The sequence below is a fragment of the Alosa pseudoharengus genome, unplaced genomic scaffold, assembly GCF_046254945.1.
Source record: "Alosa pseudoharengus isolate Yale_2024_CS ecotype anadromous, Long Island Sound unplaced genomic scaffold, YU_APseudo_1.1 YU_APseudo_1.1_scf_11, whole genome shotgun sequence".
In the NCBI taxonomy this organism is placed as follows: Eukaryota; Metazoa; Chordata; class Actinopteri; order Clupeiformes; family Clupeidae; genus Alosa; species Alosa pseudoharengus.
The window spans coordinates 11,535,783-11,549,976 of record NW_027468576.1 but is presented as its reverse complement, the minus strand read 5'-3'; the positions used below and the strand labels follow the sequence as shown (position 1 = coordinate 11,549,976).

Below are 14,194 nucleotides of genomic sequence, written 5' to 3'. Positions count from 1 at the left end.
TTTTAGTAAAGTAAACTTCACAGCGTTAGTGAATGATGCAGAAAGCACCAAACATTAAATTTTCTTTATATTTGTTTTTAACGGCAGGTGAGTGTGTGAAGTGATCAGTGATGTAGAAAATCAGTTGGGGGTTTTATCGGTAAGTCCCAGCTTAAACATCTGTGGGCGTTGGTGTCTGCGATGGGGTTTCCCACTTCATCTTGGTCAAGGCAAATACAATTAGAAGCACCCCTCTGCTGATTGGGTTTGTTTGTTAGCTAGTAGCACACCGGGACTTTATTTAACCAGGTCTGTTAGCGTGTCTGCCCGAAGGCCTAGTCGTATTCTACTGTCGGTGGTACTTTGTTGAAAATCGATGACTCTTGGGTCGCTGGATGTTCTGCTCGGATGTGGCCTGCGTGCCTTTTTGAAATGCACTTTGATGAGGACGACAGCTTGCATCTCATTCCCGATGACTTCCTATACACTGTAAGTCAGATCTTCCTCGATCACTTGCTTAATTCTGATTTAGCACTAATGTTATTGTCTGAAGTTTAGTTTTACAGTAGGTTGAATCAGAGCTTTGCAAAAATCTATATTCAGCATTTTGCACGTTCATTTCTCGCTGCGTGGGTTAGGGTGCGTTGCTGTGCCTCTGTGCTTGAGCTGTCACTCCGTTTGCCATTGTACATGTAGGTTTAAGTTGTCACCTCTGCGGAATCGTCTCTGTAGGTGCATTGTGCACAGAGCCACACAGTGTGTTTTCCTTTCAAGAAAAGACCTCCATCATCGGCCGTCCTCCATCCCATAGAGTGTGTACACTACAGAGCCGAGGCGGCAGTGGAAAGTCTGACATTTCCTCCTGTGACCTGTAGCCAAAGCAACAATCCTCCTGGAGCCTGATGAGCTCTGTGGAGCCCCTCCCTGGAGAGGAATGCTGTTGTCCAGCAGTAAAAAAAGGAGAGAGAAAGAGGAAGAATGAAAAAGAGGAGGGAGAGGCAGAATGAAAAAGAGGAGGAGGGAGAGATTTTAGGAGGGAGTGAGTAACGCAGCTCCTCACTGCCCTAAGGGGGACCAGTGTTCCCTTGATCTGGTGATTAATGCAACCCCCCACAACCATACACACACACACACACACACACACACATGAAGCAACACATGCGCTCACATACACACACACTCACTCACTCTCTCTCTCTCTCTCTCTCTCTCTCTCACACACACACACACACACACACACACACACACACACACACACATGAAGCAACACATGTGCTCACATACACGCACACTCACTCTCTCTCTCTCTCTCTCTCTCTCTCTCTCTCTCTCTCTCTCTCTCTCACACATACACACACACACACATAAAGCAACACATGCACTCACACACACACTCTGTCTCACACACACACACACACACACACACACACACACATAAACATACATTTTCAAGAGAAAACACACAGAAGCCAGCAATTGCGTGTACGGACACACTTATACAAGCAAACACACACACACACACACACACACACACACACACACACACACGCGCGCACACACGCACACACACACGCACACACACACACCACGCCTTGCTCAGCACTCCCTCTCCTCCACTGGGGCGTGCCGACATGGCACAGCGCACCAGGCTTCTGCCACTCCCGAACACCAAACCTGAGGGTGGCAGCCAGGCAGTGGCACGGGGCCAGAGACGAGGGTGGCGCCGTGTGGGCATGGCATGGGAAGTCCAAGGGTGGTCACGAGTTCCTGACCGCTGTGCCACTCCCAGATGGCACCCCAAAAGCATCTCACAACACACACACTTACACACTCATGCATACCTTCACTATGTGTCACTGGAGGCAGAGTTTGTGCAGTAGTCAGGGTAGGGTGATTAGAACCCAAGGGGGTGTTTTTCTTTTTCTGATCTGAATGTAAAATATTACCTGGAATTCTTGATTCTTTTTTCCCTGAAATCTTTTTCTGTGCGAGAGTCTCCGCACAGTAATGATTTCGACCGTCTTCTGTTTTATGTAGCTGCAGGGCAGTAATATAATGTAACAACCCATCTTTGACTCTCCTTTTTTCCCCTCCCTCTCTCTCTCTCTCTCTCTCTCTCTCTCTCTTCACTTGCTTGTTTTCCTCACCTTGCTGTTTTTCTTTCTTGCTCAATCTCTGCATAGCTCTTTATCTCTCCCTCTCTTTTTCTTTATTGACTGTTTATTTCCCAACCCCATACTGTCCCTCTTTTTTTCTCTGTTTCTTTCTCTCCTTTCTGTCTCTCTTTTCTTTCTCTCTTCTTTCTCTTTCACCCTTGTTCTGTCACTCATTCTTACTGCGTTCTGTCTCAATCACACTCTCTCTCTGTCTTGTTTGGTGTACATGTGTCTGTTTCCCCCCATTCTCTATTTCCTTTTTTCTTTCTGGCTTGATCTCTTATGCTGCTCTCTATCTATCCATCTTTGTCACTCATTTTCCATCTCTTTTCCTATCACTCTCTTTTTCTGCTGTCCTCTCTCTTCTTTTGCGTGGCGTGGAAAGAGAAAACAGAGAGAGAGAGAGAGAGAGCGGCGTGCGTGCGGTGGAGTCGAATAACATGAAGGAATGTGTCAGAAACAGTGGCAGCAGAAAGCTAATATCCCACCTGCCACCCCCAGCACAGCCTGACCGCACCGCCTTATAGCAGCGCCCCTGTGTCAGCTGAGTGTGGCTGGCGTGATATGGCAGGATGTGGTGGGGCTCACGCACAGCAGTGTGTGGATTTCTCAGGTAGCCACTGATTCAGGGATGAATCTTGTCAATTCCCTGGTCTGACTTGGCATGCGTGGTTTCGTGGTGTTTTATGCCCCCAACGTTGTCTTCAAGGCAGCACTGCCTGGAAGGCACTAGGGTTAGACATGGGTTAGGGTTAGGGGTTAGGGTGGCAGCGCTGCCTGGAAGACGACGTTGGTGGCATAAAACACACACTCTCTCTCTCTCTCTCTCTCACCCTCATCTCCATCATCTTTCTTGCTCATAGCTACAAGCTAAAAGTGATTCCATTAAGTTCTATATCCCAACATGACAAAGCCTCTGGCAAACTTGCTATGCCCCCAAGCCTCTTCCCCAGATAATGACGACGGTGGAGGTAAATACTAAAGTTGTCCACATCGTCAACAGAGTCGTCTTAGGCGAGTGCGTTAGTGACCCTAATACACATCCTCAGTGTTTGTTTTAGTCTTTACCAGGGAGAGCACCTCGGTGATTCACGCTTCACTGACTCCTCTGAAAGCTACTCCACCTGGTGATGACAGACTCGCTGCAGAGGATGATTGCTTATTTAGATTTAGAACTGATTTTTTTGTTCTCTTCTCTGGGACAGTGGGGAGACAGACAGGCGATACACAGGATTTATGGGTGAGCTGGGTTGGCTTTGGTTTGGGTTTGACTTGGCTGGGCTCGGTTCCATTAAATACGTTTTAGTTTCGCTCATTGGTCCATTTCATTTAGGTTTGTATTGGTTATGTTTTGTTTTGTTAGGTTTTTTTTTTTAAGTCTGACTCTATGGGTTGGATTGGTAAGGTTTGGTTTAGCCTGGATTGGTTTATTTCAGTATGGTTTGCATGGATTTTATTTTTTTTTGTTAGGTAAAATGTTGTTTAGTATGATTTGCCATGGATTGGTTTGGTGATGTTTATTTTTTTTATTATTTTGCCTCAGTCTGGTCTGCTATGGTTACATGTATGCATAGTTTAGTATGTCTTTGTTCGCCCATCTCCAGTGCTGGGTTCAGACAGTAGTTGACTCAGCAGCAGGTGATTACTGTAATTAAGATCACCCAGCCCTCTTAGCATCATGGGAAATGTTTTTTTTTCTCACTCTCTATTCCAAATGCCCTCATTGTGAATGTCAAGAACCAGTTTCCATGATCGTGCAGTAATCTCTCCAAGCCTAGTCATCGGATGAGCAACTTTTGATTTCTTTCTCTTTTTTTCCCTCTTTCTTTGCCCTGTGGCAGGAGTTGTTCACTCGCCTGTGAACCTGTGTGATTTATTTACTCCCAGCCTGGGCTGTGGGGATGAGACCGCGCCCTGCTACCCCTGCAGTGAAAATCAGACAGCGCTGAGCTGCCAAGATGCCCCACGGCCAAGCTGAGCCAATCTATATGCCCTTCCCCCCTCCTATCCTCACTTTCTTGCTTACTTTATCATTTGGCTGAAGAGATGTACCTATGTTAGTTATTATAGTCCCTTTGCTCAAAGGCAAAACGGTGGAAGCTGGGAAAGAATCGATCCCACAACAAATCAAATAACTTTCTGTTCTGTTGCAGGCTAGCCCTGCTCCTAGTCCTGCTCCTAGCCCCTAGCCCTGCTCCTAGTCACTAGCCCTGCTACTAGCCCTGCTCCTAGCCCTGCTCCTAGCCCTGCTTTTAGCCCCTAGCCCTGCTCTTAGCCCTGCTGTTAGCCCCTAGCCCTGCTCCTAGCCCTGCCCCTAGCCCTGCTCTTAGCCCCTAGCCCTGCTCCTAGCCCTGCTCTTAGCCCCTAGCCCTGCTCCTAGCCCCTAGCCCTGCTCCTAGCCCTGCTCCTAGCCCTGCTCCTGCTCCTAGACCTGCTCCTGCTCCTAGACCTGCTCCTGCTCCTAGCCCTGCTCCTAGCCCTGCTCTTAGCCCTGCTCCTAGCCCTGCTCCTGCTCCTAGCCCTGCTCCTAGCCCCTAGCCCTGCTCCTAGCCCTGCTCCTAGCCCAGCTCCACTGCGCTACTGGAGGCTTTGTGCATATTCACTTTGCATATTTGAAGTCTGCTGTCACTCATGCTGATGGGTTGTTTGCGTTTGTGTTTGCGTTTGAGTGTGTGAGCCATGGGAAGCCCCTATTGCCCCTATCACTGATGGCCCTAATCACTTTAATACGCCTCTCCATCTCTCTCATGAAGTATGTAGGCTCTCTCGCACACTCTGATGACAGTTGTGTGTGTGTGGTGTGTGTGTGTGTGTGCGTGTGTGTGTGTGTGCGTGTGTGTGGTGCTGAAAGCGGGGGGTGGGGGGTTATGCATGTATGTTTCTGTATGTGTGTATGTGTGTGGTTGTGTCTGAGTGTGGGGACATTTCTGGCCTTATTATAAAGGCCAGATTGTAGGTGCTGGCAACCAAAATGTGTGTATAAGTATATATACTTTTTTGATCCTGTGAGGGAAATTTGGTCTCTGCATTTAACCCAATCGGTGAATTAGTGAAACACAAACAGCACACAGTGAACACACAGTGAGGTGAAGCACACACTAATTCCGGCGCAGTGAGCTGCCTGCTACAACGGCAGCGCTCGGGGAGCAGTGAGGGGTTAGGTGCCTTGCTCAAGGGCACTTCAGCCACGGCCCACTGGTTGGGGCTCGAACCGGCAACCCTCCGGTTACAAGTCCAGAGTGCTAACCAGTGGGCCACGGCTGCCCTTCATGGCTGTGTCTTCATGTATATGTGTGTGTATGTGTGTGAATGTGAATATGTGTGTGTGTGTGTGTGTGTGTGTGGATCTATGTGACTTAGAAAGACCTAGCAAATGCCATATGGAGTAAAGCAAGTGACTGTGTGTGTGTGTGTGTGTGTGTGTGTGTGTGTGTGTGTGTGTGTGTGTGTGTGAGAGAGAGAGAGAGTGGTATGTGTGTGTTGTTCACCCCAGTGAGTGTTGTGTGAAATGGCCCCGAGCACTAAAGGAAAGTATGCCGCGCCCGTTAAACTGCTAAACTGTTAAACACCCGTCGCAGCCACAGAGACCTGAGGATGCTTCTGCACAATATCACAGAATATTAGTGTGAAGGCCCCACTTTATATTCAGGTTACTCATTATTACATCTGTATACAGGTGCATCTAAAAAAAATGTCATTGACCTGACAAGACGGAGATTAAAGGCTCAGGAAACTATTGCCGGTGTTTTGACTTAATTAGATGATTAGAGTTAGAGCAACATTTCTGTATTATGAATGATTTATTGTAATATTTTGAGATTCTGGATTCTGTTTTGATTTCCATGAGCTGTAAACTGTAATAATCAAGATTAGAATAATCAAGATTGAAACAAAAAAGGCTTGACATATTTCACTACATATGTGTAATGAATCTAGATTAAATGACAGTTTCACTTTTTTTTTTTAAATTACGGAAAGTTTGGGACTGGGGAACATAGGACCCTTTTTTAAAACCCTAACCATAACCCTAACCCTAATCCTAACCCTAACCCCGAGCGGGGAACATAGGAGCCGGGGAACATAGGACCTGGGGAACATAGGGATGACCCCGTTACAGCTGCTTATCAATATTGAGCTACACATGCAGAGCTATTATTCATTTTATTGACTCTGACAATTGATTGTTTGCAAAATCCCAATGTAAATGGAAAAGTATTTTCCAAGACTCAAAAGGTCTTGTCGCAAGGAGAAGAAGTACAAACCTTTATTTTAACTAATTACGTAAAAAAACATTATGACGGGAGACGGGATTCCCACAGAATTGGATTCTATTTGTGGTGGTAGCCTTAATAGCATAGGCCAGACAGGATCTGGCCTATGCTATTAAGGCTACCACCACAAATAGAATCCAATTCTGTGGGAAACACTGTAATGCATCAATACAACCTCTCTCGCCTCAATAAGCAAATCCACCTGCATGTTGATAGCTCAGTTGTGTGGTTGAGGCCCTGAGCTGTTGCTGCAGACTGGGCCTTTTCTCCAGCAAGCTTTTGTGCCTGTCACCTCGAGCTGTTGGGGCGAGGCCCACCTTCGTTTACTGATTTGCCCTTCAGCATTTCTTTGGTCTCATCAAAGTGTGTGTGTGTGTGTGTGTTTGTGTGTGTGTGTGTGTAGTCAGGCCTCATCAAAGTGTGAGTGTGTGTGTGTGTGTGTGTGTGTGTGTGTGTGTGTGTGTGTGTGTGTGTAGACATTAGTTTCATCAAAGGGAATAATTGTCTTCCCCCAGGGCAGAATATGTGACACAAATTTATACCCCACCCCCTCAGTGCGCCAAATCCGCTGCCAAAATACCGGATTCAAATGTCAAAATCCTGATTCTGCTTTTGGCTGTTTTATTTCCGTCCTCTCCAAGTAAAAGGCTCTACGTTTTCTCGTTAGCGGTGGACAGACAGAGCTCACCCATTTTTAACTCGTCCCACGGTCTCTCAGAGGTGCCATTAAGGTATTTTATGGTGGCAGAAGAGGCCAGACTTTGATGCCTCCAGTGGGTGACAGGTCTGCTGCCCAGAGATGGATGTGGCAGAGGAGTGCCTGCCTCCTGTGTGTGTGTGTGTGTGTGTGTGTGTGTTGGCTGCCGACTGAAGCTCTCCGTCAGCGTGCGGGGCAGGTGTCTGTCTCCCAACGCCAGTGGCCCGACACTCGATACCTGCCTAATCCCACAGGTCTTAAGGCAGCAGCCCATAAAAGTGACAAACAGACAGAAGGGAAGAAGCTCTTCTTTTGTCTGAGGTAAGAGTCAAAAAGTGCCAAAGAGTTTGTCGGAAACTTCCTCTTTCAACTTTTACAACTGCTGCTCTGCTGGAGGGGGTGGAAGAGAAGAGGAGAGGAGGTTTCTGATTTAGTCTCTCAAGCTCTCTGTCTCCTCGCTCTGTGCTATTACTAATTATAAGACTTGTGTGACTCACAGCCACAGAGAGAAAACCAATGAGGTTTTCTCCTTCTAGGTTTGCCTTTTGTGGGTCGACTCAGCATGGCATTATAGACTGGCCTCTTCCATTTGAGTTGTCAAGATGTTTCATACATGACTGCTGCAATGACATTAGACATGAACAGGATACAGTTAGAAGAGATTTCTCTGTCCGTCGCAGGCTTAGCTCTGAACAGCAGCAACGCTGATTTCTGACACAGAAGAAGAAGTGTGTGTCAGGTGTAGGATTTCGCTCTCTGCACGACAACTAGCAGCTAGGAACAACCACCATAATTACGCCCCCCCCCCCCTCCCAGCCCCTGTCTGGTGTGTCGAAGTGGGACAGTTATTGATGCATTTAATCCATTTTAATTTCCAAGTGTCACCCAAATCAAACCCTTTGTCCCACTACGGTAAATAACTTATTAACAGGGCTGTGCCTCCCCAGAGAATTGGCTCTGGTCTTTTGAGGGGCTTATCCCCACCCCACCCCATCACCCACGACTGTGCCGTAATTTGTGATTATTGGGTGGGTCAGGTAGAGGGATCCGAGCCTTTGTGCTCCTGTGACCGTTGTCACCTGAGGCGGCCCTTGGAGACCGTCACTTTAACCCCCTACGACCTTTATGAGCCACCGTAAAATGGCCGTGTGGGGGGCTCTTAGATATTCAGGAGTTTTACGGGCCCGGCCGCCCGCCTGCCTCGTAGAGCTGGTGCTGAAAAGAATACGCCTCACTAAACTGTTGTAAAGTCATGATTTTGTTTGCTCTGTAAACTGGATGAAGCTTAAACGAATGATTGCACAGGAGTGTATTGTTGTGTATTGTACAATTGTCAGGTCCGGTTAAACTATTTATTAATTTCTGATTGGATGAGGGGCCTCTGGCTGAGTCACAGCCATGACAATATCTGCCACCAACACCACCCCTTATTTGTGCCATGTTGCTTAATTAGGTCTATAAATGCTTATGCCGCCTATAAGTACTTATGCATTAATAAATATTTATTGATAGATATACACTATTTGATTCCACATTACAAATCAAGTTTCATCATGAATCAAATTTCTGAATAGTTTAAGTAGTCTGAATTTAAGTTGTATACAGTTCAAGGGTAAAGGATACAGCGTCTTTTCATATACAAACACACACACACACACACATGCACATTCATGCTTACACAACAGTCAGTGTTTGGATGTATGAACAGCCAGGTGCTCTTGCACGCATATTGCTTAAAAATGTTGAGGAACTTCTTTGTACTCTTTGTAACAATAGACTGACATTTTGAATGAATCTGTTTATATAACACTTTTGAATGAATTTGTTTATATAAGTAACTTCATCAATTAATCAATATCAAACTGAATTGTCATTGGTTATAATGCATTAATGGCAGACAATGCTTTTTGACTGTGCTTCAGAGACAGACATGGCAGACATGGTTCTCCTGCAACAGAAGCAGCACCCTGCTGGGACTACAACAATACCTGCTCTAACCAGCATTCAACCTCACTGCCAATGTTGTTTTAACGTAATTAGAAGTTTGTTTAGCTTGCCTAATTGTCCGCTTCAAAAGGACACCTAAGGTCTGCATGAGGGTTGGCCAGCATTGCTGCGGTGGACATAGGGAAGCTGTGTGTGTGTGTGTGTGTGTGTGTGTGTGTGTGTGTGTGTGTGTGTGTGTGTGTGTGTGTGTGTGTGTGTGAGTGTGTGTGTGTGTGTGTGTGTGTGTGTGTGTGTGTGTGTGTGTGTGTGTGTGTGCTCGTGAGGAATTCTACCACTGCTAGGCTGACACACACACACACACACACACACACACACACACACACACACACACAAACACACACCTCTTGGACAAAAGGCACCCTCAGGGTGCTGGCCTGGGTGTTGGCCCCTGATTGGAGACGATGGTGGTGAACCAAGGGTGCCGCCTCACCTTAGTCTCCGATCTTTAACTGCCCCCACCCCATGCCATGCCTCCATCTTTGCCCTGTGGGGATAAGTTTTTCCTTCAAGCCAGGGGTAATAGATTTTACCTCCAAAAAAGACTGACATGACTCGCCTCAAGCACCTACACTAAGATTGTGTGTGTAAGGATCAATGGTTAGAGGAGATTGTGTAGAGCTTGCAGAATCATCATCTGGCAGGGAAATGGACTTTTCCACTATATTCAAATTTTTTGGGATGCACCCGTACTGGAAAATTTATATATCCGAATAACCTGGACATTCCTAAATATCTATATTGAAAGGATGTGGAGAGACTCAAGCACAAATCAGTAAATCATCATCAACTCTGCAAGCATCGCAGGAAGCATTATCCTAGCAAGGCATTGTGATCTCCCAAAACCTGTGCTGATGTTAGCTCAGTTGAGGAGGGCTAGATAAGGTCCTCCACTGTTTTTCTGAAAGAGCTGATAATTAAGATTAATTCAATATAATAATAATTAATTAAGAATAATTAAGTAGAGTTTGTGTTTATTGTATGATTGAGCCAGGAAGTAAGTGTAAGTTCAGATAGTAGTGGTGCTGTTTACTGAAATGAAAGCTGTATTTTGCCCATGCATGGGTTTGTATTCAAATAATAGCAAGTTCCATTCACAGAGCATACCAGGCTTTCTCACCAAGCAGGAGAGCGATGCACACAATCTAAAAAAATTACATCAAATGTTCCAAAAATTATTTTTTTGCTCTCCGCCGTGCAGACGGAACGCCTCAGTGGCGTGTCTGGTGTAGCCTGACTGTGCAGGATGACAGGATTCATTTTGCCAATTAATTTGGGTTTTGGTTTCTTAAGAGGGGCCAGACACCACTGCACTGTCATACACTGAGTCTGGTCAGTTCCGTTCCCGTGACGGGAGGCTCCTGTTGCCCCTGCCGAGGTCCTTCTGGCCAGATTAAGATAAAAACAGAAGAATGATGACAAAGGGGGCAGGCTTGGCTACCTGAATTCACATTCATTTGGCCTAAACACATCTACACCAGTCATCTCTGATAGATACAAGCAGTCTAGCGCCGGCCCTTTGTTTGCAGCTCAGGGCCCTAATGAGGTTGGAGAGAAGAGAGGAGAGAGGCTTATTCTTATGTAAACCAGAGCCACGCAAAGCTAGATGGCCTCCCGGCCCCTACTCTCCTCTGCTCTGCTCCCTGCAACCAGACTCCATGCCATTTTTGTTAAGACTTTAGGCCCTTGCTAAGACTTCTTAATGCAAAGCAATGGACAGAGGGACGGTTGAATGTGATCTCTGAGCTGCAGTAGGAGTTGTTTGCGGCTTTACCGCTGATGTTTGGTAGTGTCCTTTTTCATTATGACTCGCAGTTTAATTCTTTCTATTTCCTTATGTAAAATTACAGCCCTTTCTCAAAGAGGCTGCACACCTGTAAGGTGTGTCAGAGTTTTATTGAGGTGTTTGACTGTAATTCCTCTGGTGAAGTTGTTGATGTAACTCTTCAAAGTTACTTGTCCGTTAGCACTCTAAAATATTTTTTATTCAGTTCTGATAATTAATGATTTGTGATTGCATTTACAAGATAATTTCACACTAAATCTTTCCCCATTTCTTATATTTTGACCACTGTCAAACATAAATAACACAAATTAATATAAAAACCATTAGTGCAGTGATCAGCCAGTGATTCTGCAAAACCAGATGACCATGGACAGAGAGGAGACAAAGGAGTCAAAAATGTGCATCTTGGACCGTAGCTCCTGCATTAACTGCTCAGTTTGCTGAAAGGCTCCTCCAGCCGTTTTCCTCAAGAGAAGACAGCAGGAGACAGCACTCCTCCAAAAAACTGGGTGTGGGTTCAGGACAGGTATTGGACAGGTAGCTTCTGAGTTCCCTCCCCTTTCCCTGTCCCCAGTATATAGGGCTTATCCTGAGAATTCCTATAGACTTGCTCCCCATAGACCCCCTTGTCCCATTTTATTCTGTTCCTCCTTCGCATCCCCCCTTTACGCCTTCGGCCCATCGCGAGTTCCTTACGGGAGAACACAGGCGAAAGAACCCTGGAGCCGGTGGAACACACAGCCGCTGCTCTGCTTAACCTCAGTGCCAATATGTTGTACCTGGAGACCACCCCATCGGCCTCGTACAGTGAGGTAAGGCCAGCGGCGACCTGTCGATAGCACCTCACCGACCATCGGATGCTGCTCTGTTGTCCATTCACAGCTCACAGGCACCCATGGGACCCAAAGTGGGTTAGGAGAATAGGCCCTATAGTTGCCATTGTTTTGAGACTGAAATATGTGATTTGATTTTCATGCTATGTCTTTTTTAATTAGATTTGTGTCGTGGTAAACTATAGTGCAGTGTTGAGAGTAAATTCTTTTTTTTTGTAAAGTTGAGTCATATCAATGCCTTTAAACAAAAAAAAATAGGAAAAAAAGGGGCAGCAAACTTTAGGCGGCATCTCGTAGAGTGTTTGTTTTCCAGTCAGTGGCGCTGAATGTGTTTGCTATAGTCAAGAGAGTAGGGGAATGTAAACACTTCAGCCATTGTCTCTCACTTCTGCTTTTTTTTTTGCTTTGTCTGTAAAATGGCCGATGTGTGTCTCCTTGGTGCTGGCGCTAGTGTCTCTGTGTCGGTAGTGTTAAGGATGATGGCTCTCCATCATTAGAGGGGTTATGAGGTGTCACATGATAAGGATTCAGCCTGGATTCATAGCTTGCTTAAATTTGGACTTTTTTTATGTGGAATTGTTTTGACTGGGTGCAGCTCAATTTCAAAACTGACATCAATTTTGCTTTGTTTATTTATGCCCACTGTTGATTGTGTGTGTTTGTCTTAGGTAAATAAGGTAAATAATGTAGTTTTGTGTCTGATTGACAAGATTATTTATATAGGAGAAACAGCCTTTGATCCCAGCGACCATCTGTAGTGGCCATAAGTGCAGTGGTGTCCAGGAGTAGACGAATGACTGTGTTTTCAGATTTATAATTGCAGCTGTGGACAACTATGCAAGTGGGTCCCAGTCAGCCCTCCGAGCTAAAACGGCTTTATGGGCCGACGTACAAAACAGATGTTTGCATTACATTGCTAGTTTAGATGTTAGGAAAAAAGTGACACAAGTCTAATGTCATATTGGTATTTTACATTTTACAGACTGGTTTGTCACAAACAGGAAATAAAAGCAGGTTGTTGTCAGTTTGAGATCTCTTTCCACTGTGCCATAAAATGGGGTTGGGAAATTATGCATGTTCTGGGAATGTGATATGTTGGTAGTTCATGTATGTGAATGTGTGTGCTGACTAGTGGAGAGAGGAGAGAGAAATTGAAAGTGGCCCGTATGTGTGATACTGATGTTGGTTGTGGCCACCTTGTTAATGGCAAAATGTTATTTGCAAAAACAGATGACTTATTTGAAAAATCATGACTTTTTAGTGTGCATTCCAGGTTATTAATCAAACAGTAAACTTGAAGTTCACAATTTAAAAAAATATTTATGAAAATTCATTGAAATGACATTTGGCGGTTTTTGCTAATGAACTCTTGATTTATTATTGTTTAGAATAGCATAAATATAAAGTTAAATAGAAAGGTCTCGTTTCTGGTTCATTCTGTTCCTCCTGGTTCATCCTCGTTGTTACTGTATCATTTCAAAACACCTCCCTGCTAGGTCTCTGAGTATAGACCCATTCAATCTGTTTCTAGAGGGATTGAAATGTTCAAAACCAACCCAGATACTTTGACATGAAAATAAATCTGACTTTAGTGTAATGCTCTAAAAAATGTTGACTTAAAAACTTTTTGGTTTGTCGCTAAGTTACCATTAGCTCCATGTTGTTTTTTGTGAGAGAGTCTTACCATTTACATTTGCAACTTGACAGTCATTTCACAAGCACTTGTAAACACAAAGCAAGCAAGGAAAGCACATTGTCTTGGCTAGTTCCCTCTTTTCCTCAGTAGAACGTTAAGGGCAAACCCCTTCAGGAGTTACCCAAGCTTTGATATTCTGGGCTGGATTTGACTGTGCTGGGAGCTGTTTGTTCCCCAGAAAAGCCCTCCATTCCTGGTTGGCAGGTGGTTGTTCTGCCTGCCACCTCCAGAACCTGCTGTCTCTTGGCACAAAGCTATTGTCAACACGTTGTTAGATGGCCTGTGTGTGTGTGTGTGTGTGTGTGTGTGTGTGTGTGTGTGTGTGTGTGTGTGTGTGTGTGTGTGTGTGTGTGTGTGTGTAAAAACACAGTCCACTCACACACACACCCACACACCCAACACCCCCTAAAAAGTCTCAGGTAACCCCTCTAAAGTCCAGATTGTTTGATTAATGCTCTGAAGCATCTAAGCTCTAAAATGGGGGTAGGGGGGTTGTTTGGTATAGTAAACGGAGACATGCCGGTGGAAGGCAGTCAGCACGGATATTCTGACTGTTTGAATAAAGATAGATAGTAATGAAGTGCAGAAGTATGAAACAGATAGTATACATATGATAGCATGTTATAATACCAGGCATTCTCTAAGTGTATAAAATGTGTTATAAAGTATGGCTACTGTGAAATGTTTTGCCTTAAAGCAAGCAGTGTTGTGCATTATTTTTGTTCCCTGGGAGAATGAGAGAAAGGTGTTGTGGATGTTTTCAGGTGGTCGT

The 14,194-nt window shown here is 45.2% G+C and overlaps 1 protein-coding gene across 5 annotated transcripts in view; it reads left to right on the top strand.

Moving 5' to 3' along the window:
* Positions 1 to 11,482: 11,482 nt before the first annotated feature.
* The window catches only part of LOC143116714 (tumor protein 63-like), a 30,084-nt gene continuing 27,372 nt past the window's right edge, over positions 11,483 to 14,194 (top strand). For all 5 annotated transcript variants that reach the window (XM_076278010.1, XM_076278008.1, XM_076278009.1 and 2 more), the window contains exon 1: positions 11,483 to 11,705. In XM_076278010.1, the coding sequence (XP_076134125.1) occupies positions 11,664 to 11,705 (42 nt within the window). In that variant the 5' untranslated portion in view covers positions 11,483 to 11,663. The remainder of the gene's footprint in view (positions 11,706 to 14,194) is intronic.